The sequence below is a fragment of the Balaenoptera musculus genome, chromosome 12 (assembly GCF_009873245.2).
Source record: "Balaenoptera musculus isolate JJ_BM4_2016_0621 chromosome 12, mBalMus1.pri.v3, whole genome shotgun sequence".
Lineage (NCBI taxonomy): Eukaryota > Metazoa > Chordata > Mammalia > Artiodactyla > Balaenopteridae > Balaenoptera > Balaenoptera musculus.
In genome coordinates, this window is record NC_045796.1 from 74,608,075 (window position 1) to 74,627,137 (window position 19,063).

The 19,063-nt window shown below is 36.2% G+C and overlaps 1 protein-coding gene across 5 annotated transcripts in view; it reads left to right on the forward strand.

Moving 5' to 3' along the window:
• The window catches only part of IBTK (inhibitor of Bruton tyrosine kinase), a 98,014-nt gene that overhangs the window by 41,479 nt on the left and 37,472 nt on the right, over positions 1–19,063 (forward strand). For all 5 annotated transcript variants that reach the window (XR_005022210.1, XM_036872025.1, XM_036872026.1 and 2 more), the window contains exons 17-21: positions 3,676–3,777; positions 5,701–5,818; positions 9,189–9,249; positions 15,697–15,818; positions 17,441–17,553. Coding sequence is in view for 4 of the 5 variants with exons in the window: in XM_036872025.1 (XP_036727920.1) it covers positions 3,676–3,777; positions 5,701–5,818; positions 9,189–9,249; positions 15,697–15,818; positions 17,441–17,553 (516 nt within the window). In the remaining variant the exon portion in view is untranslated. The remainder of the gene's footprint in view (positions 1–3,675; positions 3,778–5,700; positions 5,819–9,188; positions 9,250–15,696; positions 15,819–17,440; positions 17,554–19,063) is intronic.

The window sequence follows — 19,063 nt, forward strand, 5'->3', positions numbered from 1 at the left end:
TTCCCTCTCCCCACTGGTAACAACTGCTTTTGTTCTCTATATCTGTGTGTCTGTTTTTGTTTTGTTATATACATTTGTGTTATTTTTTTTAGATTCCAGGATTCCACATATAATTAATAACATGGAGTATTTATCTCTCTCTGACTTATTTCATTAAGCACAATACCCTCTAGGTCCATTGTTGCAAATGGCAGAATTTCATTCTTTTTTATGGCTGAGTAATATTCCACTGTATGTGAGATATACACACACACACACACACCCACCCACATCTTTATCCATTCGTCTGTTGATGGATACTGGGGTTGCTCCCTACCTTGGTTGTTATTCACAACTTAACTTTGATTCCATACAAATCCTCTTCACTCTTACTTTTCTCCCCCTCTGCATTATTTCTTCAAATATTCTTTATGTCTGTTCTTTTTTCCTTCTGGGACTCCCATAAGTATCTATCTAGGCTGGATGGTGTTCCATAGGCCTCTTATACTCAGTGTATTTTTATTCATTCTTGTTTTTCTTTCTGTTCCTCTGATTGGATAATCTCAATTGATGTATAGTTTCTGTCTTCATTGATAGTCTTAATTTCATGAGATATTATTCTTATACTTTCTTTTAGATTTTTAGACATGATTTTTTTAGTTCTTTGAACATATTCAAAATAATTGATTTTAAGTCTGTAATACGTAATGGCTCAGCATCTTAGCATTCTCAGGGAAAGATTCCCTTGGCTGCTTTTTTTCTGTATATAGACCATATATTTACATCTCTCTTTTCATCTTTTATAATTTTTTGTTGAGAACTGGACGTATCTAAATAATTTCATGTAGCAACTCTTGAAATCAGATTTTCCTCCTTCCCCAGGGATTGTTGTGTTTACTGTTTGTTTAGTGACTTATTGGAACTAATTCTGTAAAATTGGTATTCTTTGTCATATATGACCACTGAGGTCTCTGCTTGGTCAGCTTAGTGGTCAGCTACTAATTAGACAGAATTTTCCTTAAATGCCTAAACCAGTAAATCTCGCAGCCTGTGCCTAGGGGCTCTTTGTGTGTGTGGCGGCCTGGCTTCAATTCGTAGCCGGGCAGTTTACAACTGTGCCTTAGATTCACTTCCTGCTTTTGCAGTCTCAAGGTCAGCCAGAAGTAAGAGTTTTGGGCCTTCTTAAGTTTTTTCTGGGCATGTGCACAGCCCTCCACATATGTATGACCTTCTAGATTCATAGGAATATGTTAAAACTTCAAAACCCCTTATGGACACAGTCAGCTCAGACTGCCATAACAGAATAACAGAGACTGAAATTTATCAATCACAGTTCTGGAGGCTAGACGTCTCAGGTCAAGGTCCAGCAAGGTTGGTTTCTGGTGAGGATTCTCTTCCTGGCTTGTACATGGCTGCCTTCTTGTTATGTCCTTACTTGACCTTTGCTCAGTGCTTGTGTGTGAGTGTGAGTGGAGAAAGAGAGAGTGAGAGAGTACACACACACGAAGGGGATTAGTTGGGGGAGATGATGGATCTGTGATGTCTCTTCTTAGAAAGACACTAATCCTGTCAGATCAGGGCCCTACCTTATGACTGCATTTAACCTTAATCAGTTCCTTAGAGCCCTGTCTCCAGATACAACCACACTGGAAATTATACCTTCAACATGTGAGTTTTCAGGGGACATAAACATTCAGTCACGACAGTATCTCTTTCCCTAGATGTTCTTTTTAAGTTTTTTTTAACCTGCTTCTTGTTTGCTCTATCCCTTATTTATTGTCTTGGGCAGCTTCAGTGTTAAGTAATTGCTAATTGTTTTGAATAAATGCCCTCTTCTGAGGCTGTTCACACTGGGCAAGCTTTGAGTCAGGTCAAATAAACCCCTGCTGACTGGGTTTCCAGGAAACTGCCAGACAGGTCAAATAATGACAGTTTCTAGATAATGTTGCCCCACAACTGTTCTGTCTCCTCCAGTGGATGTAGCTGCCTGTGATTGCAGGATTGATGGTTTTCACGACTACTGAGGAGGAGAGGCGAGGAGAGGAGAGGAGAGGAGGATCTAAGTAGGAGCAGCTAGTCTCCCAAAGCTTACTATTCTTAAGATTCCGCCAATTTTTTTGAGTCAGTGCTCCCTAGATTATTGCAAGCCTTTGGCTAATTTCTAGAATTCTGAAAAAGTTGATTTTTGATAATTTTTTTATAATATTCTCATTGTTTTTGTGGAGAAGAATTTTTGAAGTAGTTCTTAGTCTGCCATTTACAATGACTTCACCTCTCCCTTATATATATATTTTTTTAATTTTTAAAAATTTATTCATTTATTTTTGGCTGCGTTGGGTACTCGTTGCTGCTCACAGGCTTTCTCTAGTTGCGGTGAGCGGGGGCTACTCTTCGTTGCGGTGCGCAGGCTTCTCGTTGCGGTGGCTTCTCTTGTTGTGGAGCACGGGCTCTAGGCGCGCAGGCTTCAGTAGTTTTGGCACGTGGGCTCAGTAGTTGTGGCTTGCGGGCTCTAGAGCACAGGCTCAGTAGTTGTGGCACACGGGCTTAGTTGCTCCGCGGCATGTGGGATCCTCCCAGACCAGGGCTCAAACCCATGTCCCCTGCATTGGCAGGCAGATTCTCAACCACTGCGCCACCAGGGAAGCCCCTCCCTCATTTTTAAAAATGGTTTATTTACTTTCATTTTTTCTTTTTTAAATGCATATATTTCATATTCATTTTGAGGGCTTTTTGCTTTTTATTTACTTATTTATTTTTGGCTGCGCCCGGTCTTAGCTGCAGCACGCGGGATCTTTTAGTTGTTGGCATGTGGACTTCTTAGTTGCAGCATGCAGACTTCTCAGTTGCGGTGTGTGGACTCTTAGTTGTGGTGTGTGAACTCTTAGTTGTGGCGTGCATGTGGGATCTAGTCCCCCGACCGGGGATTGAACCTGGGCCCCCTGCATTGGGAGCACAGAGTCTTACCTGCTGGACCACCAGGAAAGTCGCTCATTTTTTTCTTTTTAAGTATTTTTTTTTTTTCTTCCTATGGTGGTGGTATTGTTTTTTTTTTTCTTTCCTATTTATATTACTATTCTGGCAGTGATTTTAGCATTGCTTAAGGTCATTAATAGTACACTGGATCAAGTTTATGTTAAATTAAGGAAGTTCTATAGTTTTAAAAAAAAAGTACTCTTAGATGACCAATTTTGTTTTAAGTAAGGAAGCCTAAGAGCATTATTCACCTCTCCCTTCATCCTTCCCTGCCCCCTCTACCCCCCCGTATGTATATATATGTTTTAACATATGTGTATCTAATTAACATACACCTGTATATTACCTTCGATGATGAGATTTGACTTTCCCCTCTATTAGTTTGAGAAATGTTTGTTCAACAGCAATGGGAGATTTTAAACAAGTCAGGCATTCTAGTGGTTCTTTAGACTAAAAAAGATCTACTCAAGTTGCCCATTTTATGGTCCTAGTCTGAACCAGGGCATTTTGGGTGTGTTTTATTTTACAGCTTTCTACTGAAAAGACAGAAATATTTTGATGTTATTACTGTTTATCATACTTGCCATTTCAACATTTAGAAAATAATCATCATAATTCTCTCGTTTGTAGTGTCTTAATTACTTGAACTTTTTCCCCTTACGTATAATGTTTACAAAATAATAATAAAGAGTGACGCTTCTTTTTCTTTTCTTTTTTTTTTAGAATCTCAAAATGTGGATTTTGTTTGTAGTGTTCTTGTGGTGGCTGATCAGCTTCTCATATCTCGATTGAAAGAGATTTGTGAAGTGGCATTAAGTGAAAAACGTGAGTTTTTGAATTAGAATCTTAGTGTGTTTTCAGGTTGATCCAGGATTTACTGTATTTTATTGACTTTCTGATTAAGTGTATGGTAAAATGCATGTGTTTGTATCATTAAAAATATCAAGACATTTAAACTACTTCGTGTCATTTGTAAGCACATCCTTATTTTAGAGATGTTAATATGTGAAAACATGAACATCTTAGAATTGAAATACGTTAATTTTTTGGAAATGCCATAAAAGCTTGAATAATAAAGATGGCATGAAACTTATTTTGGAATCTGAAAGATGAGAGTTTGAAAGCAGAAATTTTTTACCCTTGCCCTGGTCTGTAACTCTACACTTAGCTACCCTGCTATTTGCTGGAATTTTTATGTAACCATCCTGTTAATATATTTGATCAAAAACTTCTCTTTTCTCTCAAACTCTTATTTTTCTCTCTCTGTTCATTATTTCTGTTAATTGCATGGCTGTCATCCTAACACTCAACTTTGGAACCCAGAGTTATTTTTTGTTATTTTGTTTTTACACCCAAATTGCAGCTGTCAGAATTGATTATAATCTTAACTGTGTTGATCACATTTCCCCTACCTTTTTATTCTCACTGTCACTCTGCTAGTTGAGATCACTGTTACCCATCCCTTCTATGTCGTGTCATAGTAGTCTTTTAAGTCCTGTTTCTCTTTTCTAACTTCTTCTTTAATCTTTCTGTAGGAAGGAATTAATGTCTTCCCTTGTTCATATATTTTTAATTGCTTACTCTGGGCTAAAGGTTAAATTTCTTCACCCTGATATAAAAGTTTCTTGGCTTTGTAATCTTATCTTTGTTCTCTTTCTTTGCCTCTTCAGGAAGTGTGAAGGGATTTCCTGTCAAATTTTCCTAATTTGTACTTCTAATAGTTTGTCTTAGCTCTAGAGTCTTATTTACTCACTTTTCTTGAGCTCTGTGGAGTATCTTCTCCTTGAACAACTCTAAAGTTTTTGTATGATCCATTTTTATTTCTGTGCAATGGGAGAATTTGGGTTCATCATTAGTTGAAACTTTAGGTTAGTCAAGAGTGAGGCAGCGATCATTATTGTCTGCATATTGTCTGCATATAACTTTTGACTGAGTTATAAGGGAGAAAGAACAAAGAAGTGGAGGAAGCCAGGTGTAGAAAATAGTTGTGTTCCTCTGTTGGCTGGGACTCAGAGTAAGTAAGAAAAAGAATGGAGGGGTTTGGGAAGCCAAAGTTACATGCTAGGTAAATAGAATATTCTGGGACAGTCTCTAGCAAAACACACTTCATATATAAAGTTAACAAGGATTGTAACAAAATCTAGCATCTTTTGTACAGTATGCTAGATTCTGCATTGGCATGAACAATAATGTGTAAGATTTACATGTACTTACTTTCTAAATATATAGTATTTGTATGTGTTTATATATGTAAATATACCCACGTAAAGTCTGATAGATGACTCAACATAAATATATTTTGTAGAACGATTTCATCAGTTTCTCCTACTCCTAAGTATACTTTTTTAGTTTTATAGAAGAGAGAATGACTATTCTGTGCTATGTAAATGAAAAGGAATGTTGTTTATCAGTGAAAGTTAAAAATATTCTGAAAAGGTTAGGTAGAAGATTGTCAATTCTTATATGTTTGCTTTTAGATGACACTGTAATGCACCTTCTGTATTTTCTTTTGCTTAAAATTTTACGTGTGTTTATACTTCCTCTGAACAAGTCATTTAAAATTACTTTGACATATTGGGATGGAAAATGAGTTGTATATTTGCCCTAGTATAACTTATTTTTGGCAAGACACTACTTTCAGTTTTCCTTCTTCTAAGTGTTCAAACCTGACAACTTGAGAAATAAGTATATTTCATTTGCTGTAGTAACATGCCTTTCATCTCATTTCGCATATCTTTTCCTTTGTAGTTACCCTTAAGAATGCTGCTATGCTACTGGAATTCGCAGCAATGTATAATGCTGAACAGTTGAAACTATCTTGTTTACAGTTTATAGGACTGAATATGGCAGCTTTACTTGAAGCAAGGTAGGTTAGATATATACAGACTGTTGCAAAAGCACTTATTTATATATAATAACAAATATATTAGTAATTTAAAAGTGAATAACGATAAATCCCAGCTTTGTAGAAAAAGTGAAAATGTAAGGGAGTTTAATCATTCCATCAGTATTTGGATGCTTAATATATGCCAGCCATTGCTAGATACTACCGGGAACAAATAAAGACAATATCCTTGCCCTCAGTGGTGCTTACATGCTGGTTGGAAGGTTGTGGGACAATATTATCACAAGTATATTTGTGTATGTTTTCATATCTCTTTGTTTAGGCTAATTTGTAACTATGTAGTTTTTACCTTGGCTTTTGGAAACTATCTGTAATACTAATTAAGCCAGCACTTAATTACTTCACATACATGCATGCATACAATTTGTTACTGGTTGATTTCTGTTTTCTCTTTGTATTTATTCTCTTTTAAGATATTTCCTATACTACGTACTGATTCTTTGGTCAAACTTAGGGTGCACCAGATGGCATGAAAAAGTTGAGTTGGTCTAGTTTATGGCAAGCTGATACGTGTGTTGAAGCTTGCATGGTAATGAAATTTTTCTTATGAAAAATGACACATTTTATGTGAAAAAAATCAGCTAAATATATGTATCCTGTTTTATAAGCTAATATTTCATGTTATATTGATGTTTACCTGGATGGAAAGAATTTGATAAATGCTAATGATTTAGGAGTCATTGACATTTTAGAATTAGAGGAATCTTGGGAAATTTAATCCCATTGTTTTCAACTGTTTTAGCAGTGGAATTTTTTAACGAAATAAATTTACAGCTTTATTTTTTAGCATAAGGTCACAAATTCATTACATTTACTCAGTATAAAGTCAGTGATGAGAAAAGTAAGTCTTTTTGGTCAGCACGGGAATTTCAGATTAGATTTCTTGGTGTCAGTTGCATTTTTTTTTTTTTTTTTAAGCACTTTTTCTTTTTTATAGCTACTTTATTTATTTATTTTATTTTATTTTTGGCTGTGTTGGGTCTTCGGTTCATGCGAGGGCTTTCTCTAGTTGAGGCAAGTGGGGGCCACTCTTCATCGCGGTGCGGGGACCGCTCTTCATCGCGGTGCGCGGGCCTTTCACTATCACGGCCCCTCCTGTTGCGGGGCACAGGCTCCAGACGCGCAGGCTCAGTAGTTGTGGCTCACGGGCCCAGCTGCTCCATGGCATGTGGGATCTTCCCAGACCAGGGCTCGAACCTGTGTCCCCTGCATTAGCAGGCAGATTCTCAACCACTGCGCCACCAGGGAAGCCCTCAGTTGCATTTTTAAAGTCGGTGTCTAGTGTAATGCTGTATTTTGTTTTAATTGCAATAATAGCTAACACTTACTGCCATAATAATAGTTATTAATAGTAATAATTAATAATAGTACTATAATAATAGTTACATAGTAATAATGATAATTAATGGTATGTGCCAGGCGGCATTCTAAAAGTGTTATATGGATTCACTTAATTTTCATGAAAACCTTACGAAAGTAGATTCTGTTTATATCCTCATACGAGGATGAGAAAACCCGTGAAACTTTTTTTTTTGGCAAATAATCAAGAAAACCTTGATCCATATAATTAATTATAAATGGTAACAGTTTTTTGATAATTCACCCTTCAAAGTCAGGATGATGCTTGATGATGCTTAATGAAACTAATTCCAAAAACATGTTTGAAATAAAAGTTTTCTAACATTTTTAAAGGGTGAATCACTAACAGATTCTTAATAATTGCCATTTAGGGTTCAGTTTAGAGAAAATTCTTTTGGCTATTTAATGCTTTGTTATTTTGTGAAAAATGCTTTCCAAATGAAAATTAATATTATGGGATATTAGACAATGTCATTTCAAAATGCCTCTGGTATTTCATTGTCAGAACCTGGCAGAGGTTTCAGAATACATTTATTTTTTTTGCTGACATTACATTAGTCATTCTAATCATAGCAATTTTTTCCCCTTGCATTGCCAAATTAAGCTCGTTTAATTTGTCACAGTGTGAAACAAGCCAAATCTATCTAAAATATGATATTGGAGGATGATGTGTCACATTACTATTGTTCCATTATTATGTTGTGACAAGTTTGTGAGTTGAACTATTAAGGGTGGCACATGTGCTGCGGTGAATAATTTTACATGAGTAGACGTTATAACTTGCATTAAAAGCAAAGATTTATGTAAATGTAACCATTCCTAGTCAAATATGTGTTTGCCAGAAGTGTAAATAAATACGCACAGAGATGTTAAGAAATCAGAGCTGCATCAAAATTGACGTAGCATCACAAGTTAATTGTCTTCAAAATGTTAAAAAACTAATGTGGTACAGATTTGAATATGGTTGCTTTGTATTAGTTTTAAAAATAGTTTGAAGTACACTTTAGAATGTAAACTTTGATTTAAATTTTTACTGATGCCTCAAAGTACCTCTTTGGAACCTGAGAATTCCTTAAAATCTCCTTTGAATACAATTGAACTAGTCCAAATGTCGTTTTATTTTTTTAATTTTTAAATTTATTTTTATTTTTATTTTTGGCTGCGTTGGGTCTTTGTTGCTGCGCGCAGGCTTTCTCTAGTTGCGGCGAGCGGGGGCTACTCGTCGTTGCAGTGCGCAGGCTTCTCATTGCGGTGGCTTCTCGTTGCAGAGCACGGGCTCTAGGCATGTGGGCTTCAGTAGTTGTGGCTCACGGGCTCAGTAGTTGCAGCACGTGGGCCCTAGACCGTGCGGGCTTCAGTAGTTGTGGCTCATGGGCTCTAGCGCGCAGGCTCAGTAGTTGTGGCGCACGGGCTTAGTTGCTCCGCGGCATGTGGGATCTTCCCAGATCAGGGATCGAACCTGTGTCCCCTGCATTGGCAGGCGGATTCTTAACCACTGCGCCACCAGGGAAGTCCCCAAACATTATTTTACACATGAAGATACTAAGGACTAGAGAGGGAAACTGAGTTGCTCAAGGTCATGTAGGTAATTGGGAGCAGTGATAATTCTAGATAGAATTCAGGTACCTGATAGTTAGGCCATTGTTCTGTCAATATAGTACTCCTTCTGTAGTAAAGATTATATTTGTGGAAAATGAAAGTTGAATACTTGCTATTATGATAGAAAATATTTTTCTATCACTTATTTATAAGAGTTGCTTGAGTTTTATTCAGTATGTTTGTCTAATATGTTTGCTGCTTATGTGAAATATATAACTACACATACTTCCAAAAAGAATTTGTTGCAGCTGGCATATTAATGCTTTAAAAAAATATTCCTTATTCAACAATATAAAATGTCTCTGCATATTTGAAAGTCTTAACAGGTATTAAACTTGAGTGTTAAGATAGAATTTTATATCTTATTATTTAGGTCTCTTGATGTTTTAAGTGACGGTGTTTTGAAGGATCTTTCTGTGTTTTACCGAAAAATGGTAAGGTTTATGTTTTTGTCAATTACAATATCAACTAAAGCAGTATATTTGGTCAGACTTCTCAATGGAACAATTTCCTAATGAATTCTGATTCATTAGGATCTTTTAAAAATGAGGACATAAGATTTCTTTACAAGCTGTACAGGTAAACACGATAATAAAAATTGAAGATATGTAATGATAAAATTAATACCTATTTAAATTTCTTTATAAATGAAAGTTATTGAATGCTTTGGGGTCTTTAGTTATTTATTTACTAAAGATCAGGACAGTGTAAAAATACGGATTTTAATGATTTTATTTATTTTCATTGAGGTAACATTGATTTATAACACTATGTAAGTTTCATGTGTACATTACTATATTTCTACTTCTGTATACCGTACAGCTTGCTCCCCACCAAGAATTTAACTTCCATCTGTCAGCATATAGTTGATCCCCTTTATCTATTTCACTCCCCACCTCCTCTTCTCCCTCTGGTAACTACTACTCTATTCTTTGTATCCACATGTTTGGGGTTTTTTTGTTTGTTTGTTTAGTTCATTTATTTTGTTTTTGTTTGTTTATTAGTGTTTTATGTTCCATCTATGAGTGAAATGATACAGTATTTGTCTTTCTCCATCTGACTTATTTCACTTAGCATAATATCCTCATGGTCCATCTATGTTGTTGCAAATGGCAAGATTTCATCTTTTTTCATGGCTGAGTAGTATTCCTTTGTATATATATGTGTGTGTGTGTGTGTGTATTTTTATATATATATACACATATACTACATTTTCTTTATCCATTCATCCCTTGATGGGCACTTAGGTTGTTTCCATATATTGGCTATTGCAAATAATGCCGCAGTGAACATAGGGGAGCATATATCTTTTCAAATAAGTGTTTTTGTATTCTTTGGATGAATACCCAGAAATGGGATAGCTGGGTATCTTATGGTAGTCTATTCTTAATTTTTTTAGGAATCTCCATACTGTCTTCTGTAGTGACTGCACCAATTTACAGTCTCACCAACAGTGTATGAGCATTCTCTTTTCTCCACATCCTTGCCAACACATGGTATTTCTTGTCATTTTGACCCTAGCCATTCTGACAGGTGTACAGTGATATCTCAGTGTGGTTTTGATTTGCATTTCCCTGATAATTAGTGATGCTGAACATCTTTTCATCTGTCTGTTGGCCATCTATATGTCTTCTTTGAAAAAATATGTATTCAACTCCTCTGTCCGTTTTTTAATCAGGTAATTTTGTTGTTGAGTTGTATGAGTTATTTTAGGGTATATGATTTACAAATACCTCCTCCCATTTGGTAGGTTGTCTTTTTGGTTTATTGATGGTTTCCTTTGCTGTGCAGAAGCTTTTTAGTTTGGTGTCATCCCATTGATTTTTGCTTTTGTTTTCCTTGACTGAGGAGGCATATTTTAAAAGATATTGCTATGACTGATATCAGAGAGCATACCACCTGTGTTTTCTTTCAGTAGTTTTATGGTTTCAGGTCTTACACTCAAGCCTTTAATCTACTTTGACTTAATTTTTGTGTATGGTGTGAGATAATGATCTAATTTAATTTTTTGGCATGTGGCTGTCCAGTTTTCCCAGCATTGTTTATTGAAGAGACTGTCCTTTCTCCATTGTGTATTCTTTGCTCCTTTGTTGTAAATTAATTGTCCATGTATGCAAGTGTTTATTTCTGGGCTTTCAATTCTGTTTAGAGATCCTTGCATCTGGTTTTCTGCCAATACCATGCCGTTTTGACTACAATGGCTTTGTAATATAGTTTGAAATCAGAAAATATGATACCTCCAGCTTTGTTCTTTTTTCTCAGCATTACTTTGACTATTCAGGGTCTTTTGTGGTTCCATATAAATTTTAGAATTTTTTGTTCTATTTCTGTGAAAAATGTTCTTGGGATTTTGATAGGGATTGTATTGAATTAGATTGCTTTAGGTAATATGGACATTTTGATAATGTTAATTCTTCTAATCCATGAGCCTGGCATATCTTTCCATTTATTTGTGTCAGATTTTTGGTAGAATCTTTAGGGTTTTCTATGTATATAAAAATCATGCCCTCTGCAGATAGTGACAGTTTTACTTCTTCTTTTCCAATTTGGATGTCTTTTATTTATTTTTTCTTGCCTAATTGCTCTGGCTAGCACTTCCAATACTATGTTGAATAAGAGTGGTGAGATTGAGCATCCTTGTCTTATTCCTGATCTTAGAAGGGTAGCTTTTACTACTTCACTGTTGAGTATGTTAGCTGTGGGTTTGTCACATATCATCCCTCTGTACCATTCTGTCGAGAGTTTTTATCATAAATGGGTGTTGAATGTTGGCAAATGTTTTTTCTGCATCTATTGAGATGATCACATGATTTTTGTTCATTTTGTGAATGTGTTGTATCATGTTGATCGATTTGAGGATGTTGAACCATCCTTACATCCCTGGTGTAAATCCCACTTGATCATGCTGTATGATCCTTTTGATATAATTTTTAATTCGTTTTGCTAATATGTTGTTGAGGATTTTTGCAACTGCAGCCATCAGAGATATTGGCCTGTGATTTTCTTTCTTTGTGTTGTCTTTGTCTGGTTTTGGTATCGGTGATATTGGCCTTGTAAAATGAGTTAGGAAGCATTCCCTCCTTTTCAGTTTTTTGGAATAGTTTTAGGATAGATATTAAATCTTCTTTGAATATTGGTAGAATTCACCTGTGAAGCAATCTGGTCCTGGACCTATGTTTTTTGGGAGCTTTTTGATTACTGTTTCAAAAAGTACTGTTTCAAAAAGTACTAGTACACTGTCTCTGTACTAGTAATTGGGCTATTCAGATTTTCTATTCATGATTCGGCCCTGGAAGGTTGTATGTTTCTAAGAATTTGTCCATTTCTTCTAGGTTGTCCAAGTTTTGTATTCTCTTATAATCCTTTATATTTCTATAGTATCTATTTTTTTTCTTTCATTTTTTCTTTTATTTATCACGCTTCTCTCTTTTTTTTCTTAGTGAATCTAGCTAATGGTTTGTCAGTTTTGTTTATCTTTTCAAAGAACTGACTCTTAGTTTTGTTTGTCTTTTCAAAAAACCAACTCTTAGTTTCATTCATCTTTTCTTCTGTCTTCTCTGATCTTTATATTTCCTTCTTTCTACTGACTTCGGGCTTTGTTCTTCTTTTTCTAGTACCTTTAGGTGTAAGTTCTTCTTGTTTCTTGAGGTAAGCCTTTATTGCTACAAACTCTTAATACTGCTTTTGCTGTTTCCCATAGATTTTGGTATATTGTATTTTCATTTCCATTTGTCTTCATGTAATTTTTTTGTTTCTCCTTTGATTTCTTCAGTGACCCAATTGTTGTTCTGTAGCATATTGTTCATCTTTACTATCTGTCATTTTTCCAGTGTTCTTGTTCTTGATTTCTAGTTTCTCATACCATTGTGATCGGAAAAGATATTTGATAGAATTTCAGTCTTCTTAAATCTATATTGAGACTTCTTTTGTGTCCCAATTTATGGCCTATCCTTGAGAAAGTTCCATGAGCATTTGAGAAGAATGTGTGTTTTGCTGCATTGTTCTGTTTAATCTGTTAACTATATCTGATCTAACGTTCCGGTTAAGGCCACTGTTTCCTTGTTGACTTTCTGTCTGGATGATCTATCTGTTGATGTAAGTGGGGTGTTAAATGTTCCCTACAATTATTTTGTTGTTGTCAGTTCCCTTGCTTTGGGTATGTTAGTAATCGTTGTATATATTTTGGTGCTCTTATGTTAGGTACATATACATTAGTCACTTTTATGTCTTCTTGATGAGTTGTCCTCTTTATATGCTGACCATTTTTTGCTCTTGTTACCTTTTTGGCTTGAAGTCTATTTTGTCTGGTATAAGGATGGCTACACTTGCTTTCTTTTGGCAGCCATTTGCTTGGAGTATCATCTTCCATCTCTTCACATTTAGCCTGTGTTTGTCATCAGAGCTGAGGTGCGTCTCCTGGAGGCAGCATTTGGTTAAGTCTTGTGTTTTAATGCATCCAGCCACTCTGTGTCTTTTGATTGATGAATTCAGTCCATGTACATTCAGGGGGATTAGTGATAGATGAGGATGTAGTCCTGAAATTTTGTGTTTTGTTTTTTGGTTGCTTGATATCTCTATTGTTTCTTTTTCCTGTGTTTCTGTCTGTTATTTTGGTTTGGAGGTTTTCTGTGGTATTTTTCTTAGTTTCTTCTTTTTTTATGTTTCATGTCTCTGCTCTGTAACATAAAGTTTTGTGGTTGCCCTGAGCTTTGTATAAAACGTCTCACAGATAAAATAGTCTTTTTTCTGCTGATAGTATGTTATCTTCATTTACCTGTATGAGTTTTTTTCATCCCCTTTTATGTTTTTGTTTTCTCACATTATCCCTTTCGATGTTGTGAGTTTGCTACCAAAAAGAAATAGCTTATAGTTATTTTTCTGCTTTCTTTTTTTCTCCGTCTAACCTTTATGCTCTCATAGAGTTGCAATTTTCTGGTTCTGTTTTATCATCTTGCTCAAAGTTTTGTGTCCCTTTGTCTTTTTTGTTTCTGTTAGAAGTGCTGCTTTCAACATGTCTTGTTAGGCAGGTCTTGTGTTGATGAACTCCCCTCAGCTTCTGTTTGAGAAAGTCTTTATCTATCCTTCATATTTGAACGATGTCTTTGCTGGACAGAGTATTCTTGGCTGATGGTTTTTATCTTTTAGTATTCTGAGATTGTCATTTCACTCCCTCCTGGCCTGTTGGGTGTCTGCTGAGACATCTGCTGCTAGCCTAGTGGAGGTTCCTTTGTAGGCCACCAGCCTTTTTTTTTTTTTCTCCCCCTTTTTGGCCACGCCACGTGGCTTGCAGGATCTTAGTTCCCCGACCAGGAATCAAACCTGGGCCCTGGCAGTAAAAACACTGAGTCCTAACCACTGGACCACCAGGGAATTCCCAGCTACCATCCTTTTTCTTGGCTGCCTTTAAAAATCTTTGTCATTGACTTTTGACAATTTTAATATTTTTTACATGTCTTGGAGAAGGTCGTTTTGCATTTAGGTGTTCTTTTAATTTCATGGACTTGTGTATCCAGTTCCTTTTCCAGCTTTGGGATATTCTCAGATATTATTTCTTTAAATAAACTCTCTTTTGCCTTCTCCCTCTCTTGTCCTTTTGGGTTACTCATTACCCTAATATTTTCCTTCCTAAATGAGTTGGATAGGTCTTGTGAAATTTCCTCACTTTTTTAATATTCTGTTTCTCTTCTTCTACTTGTATCATTTCAAGATTTCTACCTTTGAGCTTGCTAATTCTCTCTTCCATATGATCTGCTGTATTTCCATTTCTTTCTAATTCATTCTTCATCTCATTTATTGAGTTCTTCAACTCCAGCGTTTGTTTGATTCTTTTTTAGAGTTTCAGTCTCTTTGGTAAAGTATTTCTTCTGTTCATTAATTTTATTCCTGAGCTCATTAAACCGCCTTTCTGACTTCTTATAGCTTATTGAGTTCCTTCATGACAGCTATTTTGAATTCTCTATCAGTTAGATTGAAATATTCTGTGACTTAGTTTGGTTTCTGGAGAACTGTTATTTTCTTTTTGTGGTCGAGTGTTATTGTGGTTGTATATGGTACTTGAATTAAATTGTTCCTCTGCAGGTGCATTTGAAGTTAATGACAGGTTAGAAGTTAGAGTCCTTTCTTTTGCTTTCCAGTAGGTGGCACTATAACACAGGTTTGTTTTCTCTTACCTGAGCTGGCTCTGATTATATTTGCTAGTTGGCATTTTCCAGCCTCCACCGGCTCTGAAAGAGGTGTGCTTCTGTGCCTTCATTATTGCTTCTTGTGCCTCCCAGGTCCTTACTGCCTTTCTTCTGCCAGAGCTACTGTCATCATCGGAATGTTGGGCTCTTCCCCAGCTTGTGGGATTCCTTGAGTAACAGTCTTTGCGTGGGGGGAGGAGGATCATGGGGGTGTTGGGAGCCAGGGTTGCACAGGTGCCTGTACTGTGTCTGATATTGTATGAGGTTCGTGGGCTTCCGCCACTGTTGATGGTGGGGGATGGCGGCTGGGTTCCAGGGCCCACTTCCACTGCTACCAAGCTACCTGTGGTTGTGAGCACCCCTCCATTCAGGATGCCAGAGTTGTAAGTGCACCGCCTCACATGCTGGTGCTGGGTTCCCTGAAACTGGGGGCTCAGCTGCTGTGGTTAGAGGCCCAGAACTGCAGGCACAGACTCCACTCTTTCATCTGTTCTGCCTCTCTCCTCTTGTGTTCCAGCCTGCCCGCCTTTAGATGTACAAATGTGTGGAATTCTCTGGTGTCCTAGTGTGTTAGGCAGAGGCAACTTTGTTGAGCTCTGCATGTTTTACTGGTTGTAGATTGAAGGGGAGACAGAAAGGTAGCTGATGTCTTTCCTCTACAAATTTTGTATTTAAAAAGTGACGTCTTTTTTTCTATAGATTCCAGCAATGGATAGAAGAGTCATTACACCATATCAAGATGGACCAGATATTAGCTATTTGGATGTAGAAGATGGAGATATCTTTTTGAAAGAAGAAATAAATATGGAACAAAATTATTCGTAAGCTCTGTTTTTTTTTTTCCTTCCTTTTCTCCTTCCCCCATCCCCAATCTTGGACACTGTTGACACTTTTATATTAATATGGAAAGAAAAATTGAGAAACCTAACATAAAAAATAGGAATTTATGTTCATTTTTAGCCTTGATATAATACAAAGTAAATGCATAGTTAATACTTGCAGATATAACAAAGTTAAGTATAAACACAAAAGGAATGTAGCCTTCTGGTTAAATATGTTGGGTTGAATAAGTGCAGTTATCTTGACTACCTTTCCAAACCCTGCTGAGATTATAGTAAAGAAATAAAAAAGGCATACTGCACTAGAGCAGAGAGAACAGGAAAGGAGTAAATGGCAGTCAGGAGGTGTTAACAGTTTTGGAAGTTGGAAAGTGGTTGCCGAGCAGTAATGACTTAGAACAGAAAAAACTAAAACAGAATTCTGGAAAGGCTTAAGAATTACAGGTACTAGATTTATGAAGACCAGTGTAAGTGGCTGGATTTGGAAAAGAGCATTTTTTTTTTGGAGAATTTTTCAAAGAGCATTGATGTATTCCTGAACCAAGTGATTGCCCCTCCTCCATCTTGGCAGAAGATGAGCGATTTGCCTTCTGGAGAGGGTGAACCAAGGGGAGTTCATCAGCCATTCTTCCAGATCCCTCTCTATAGAGAACCCTACTCGTTCAAGAGATATGACCCACAGTGACTGGCATTTGGGAGTCCTTCAATAAAATATCCCAGGTTCTACACAGTCTCCCTGTTGACCATTTAATAAGTCCTGCTTAGAATTTCCAATCTGCATTTTAGGCTAATTTGTCAGCTGGTTATAGAATTACTTTCCTTCTGCTTGGTAAATGACCTGTTAAAATAAAATCTTCGGATATTCAAGTCATTTACTATATATATGTGTGAGTGTATATATACGTATGAGTATAATTGTAGCTCACTGAAAAGCTGCTCTTGGTTCCAGAAATTTTTTTTAACCTCTTTTCTAGAGTTTGGTGGTAGCCACTGGAATACTTGAGGTTTATAAATATCTGACTTGGATGTATGACATGTTATTACATTAAAAATTATAATAAAATGATTAACATTGACATAAATACATTATCCTTCACAAAATGATAGTATTCACAGCTGACCTGTGTTACTGTGGATGAATTACGTAATGAGATCTATAATTTTTAGGTGAAATAAGACTGTTGTAGTCCTCATAGATATTTTCTCTTTCCTGATTAATAATAATTCAAGGAATTAAGCAGCCCCTGAAATACTTTAAAACTTATCACCAAATATTTCTAGTTCCAGATCATAGATTATAATAGCTTGTGTGTGAACATGTACAGTATTTTACTTTTCAAAGTATTTTCTTATGTACCATCTTGTTTCTAACTTTCACAGAAATGCTAGGGTTAGAACAAGTGATAGTATCACACTGAAGTTTCGTGGAATTGAGTAACTTGCCCTGGGCCACTTAGATAAATGGGACTAGAACATATATATTCTTCTGTGTTTTCTGTTTGACCAAAATGCTGTATTCCGTTGCTCAAAATGCATAGTTCTTCTTCTGTTTCATCTGTAACTTAATTTTTTTAAAATGACTTTTATGTTTGCTTTTTTCCTAGGGAAAGTGTGTTCAAGAAGACAAAAACAAAAGCAAAAAAGAAGCCACGTAAGCGGTCAGATAGTTCTGGAGGTTATAACCTTTCAGATATTATTCAGAGTCCACCATCTACAGGTTAGTGGAAAATAGTTTAGGGTATATTTTCTGATCTAATCTTTCATGTCTCTGTTCCTTATCTAATTCATTTAACATGTATTAAATACTATTATATGCCATCTGCTGGGGCTACAGAAATAGAAAATAGTCCTTGTCTTAGGGAGGCCACAGAAAATGATAATGTATTGTGATAAGTACTCTGATTGACATTTGCTCTGTGAGCACAGAAGGGGCACCCAAACTAGTCTGAGAAGATCAGGGTACATCTGTTAGAGGCAAGTGATCCCTGAGCTGGATCTTGAAGAGTGAAGAGAACTTAGCCAAGAAAAGGAGGCAGATTGACATGCTAAGAGAATGGGGCAGTATGTTTCAAGCCTAGAGGCAGTAGAAAGACTGCACGTTTGTTGTGCATAGCTCAGCCATATCGGGTAGGTGCAGATAGGAGATAGGTTGGAGAGGGTCAGATTTTGGAGGGTGTTATATGCCAAACTAAGGAATTTGGACTTTAATCTGAAGGCTACAGGTAGCTATTGATGGATTTTTTAAGGCAGGGTGTGACTGGATAAGGTTTATGTTTTTAGAAAAGACCACTCTGTCTAGTGGCATAGAGGGTTAGAGGTGGGCAAAACATGACAGAGATACTATTAACACGTGCGTTCAGTTCATAGATATCAGTGCTTCAAGTGAGATGCCACGTGGGATTCCATTCATGCGTGTTAAGGAGGTTATAATCCAGTAGTAAAATACAACACACTTTATATCTAGGCATTATGTGAGCCTGTTTGAACGTAAGGTTATATAGTTTTTCTGAAATTTTTTTTCCCAGTTTTTAATTCTGAAAATCTTTTAAGTTACTAAAAAGGTGAAAGAAAAATACCATGAACACCTGTATACCCATTATCCAGATCTGTTGTTAACCTCTTAACCACATTTGCTTTTTCTTGCAGGCTTTGTCTTGCATGCTCTGTTCCCTCATCCTCCAAACATTCTACAGACACACTTTTTTTTTTAACCTGATCCACTTGGAACTAAGCTGTAGACATGACATTTTCCCCCCAAGGTTAATATGAATCTCCTAAGCATAAGGGAGATAAAAGCCTTATTCTGTACAATCACAATACCATTATCACATTGAAAGACAATTAACATTAATTAATATTATCTAGTGCTGTAGTCTATGCCCAGATTTCCCTAATTGACCAAACATGTTTTTATAGCCTTTTCTGTTTTAACATTAAGAAAAAAAAAATCTAATGTCGTATCAGGGTTGACATTGCCTTTGCTTATTAATGTCTTTTTAGTCTCTTAAGTAGAACAGCACCGTCACACCCTTCTGTTTTGTTTTGTTTTGTTTTGTTTTGTTTTGTTTTGTTTTCAGAAGTTGAGGCCAGTGGTATTGTAGACTATCCCACATTCTGGATTCATCTGATTAGATCCAGATTGAACGACCTAAATTTTAACAGTTTCTTTAGATAAAAATTTGAAGTGTAACCAAAAAAGAATGGCAGCACAGCATGGCTTTCAGAAA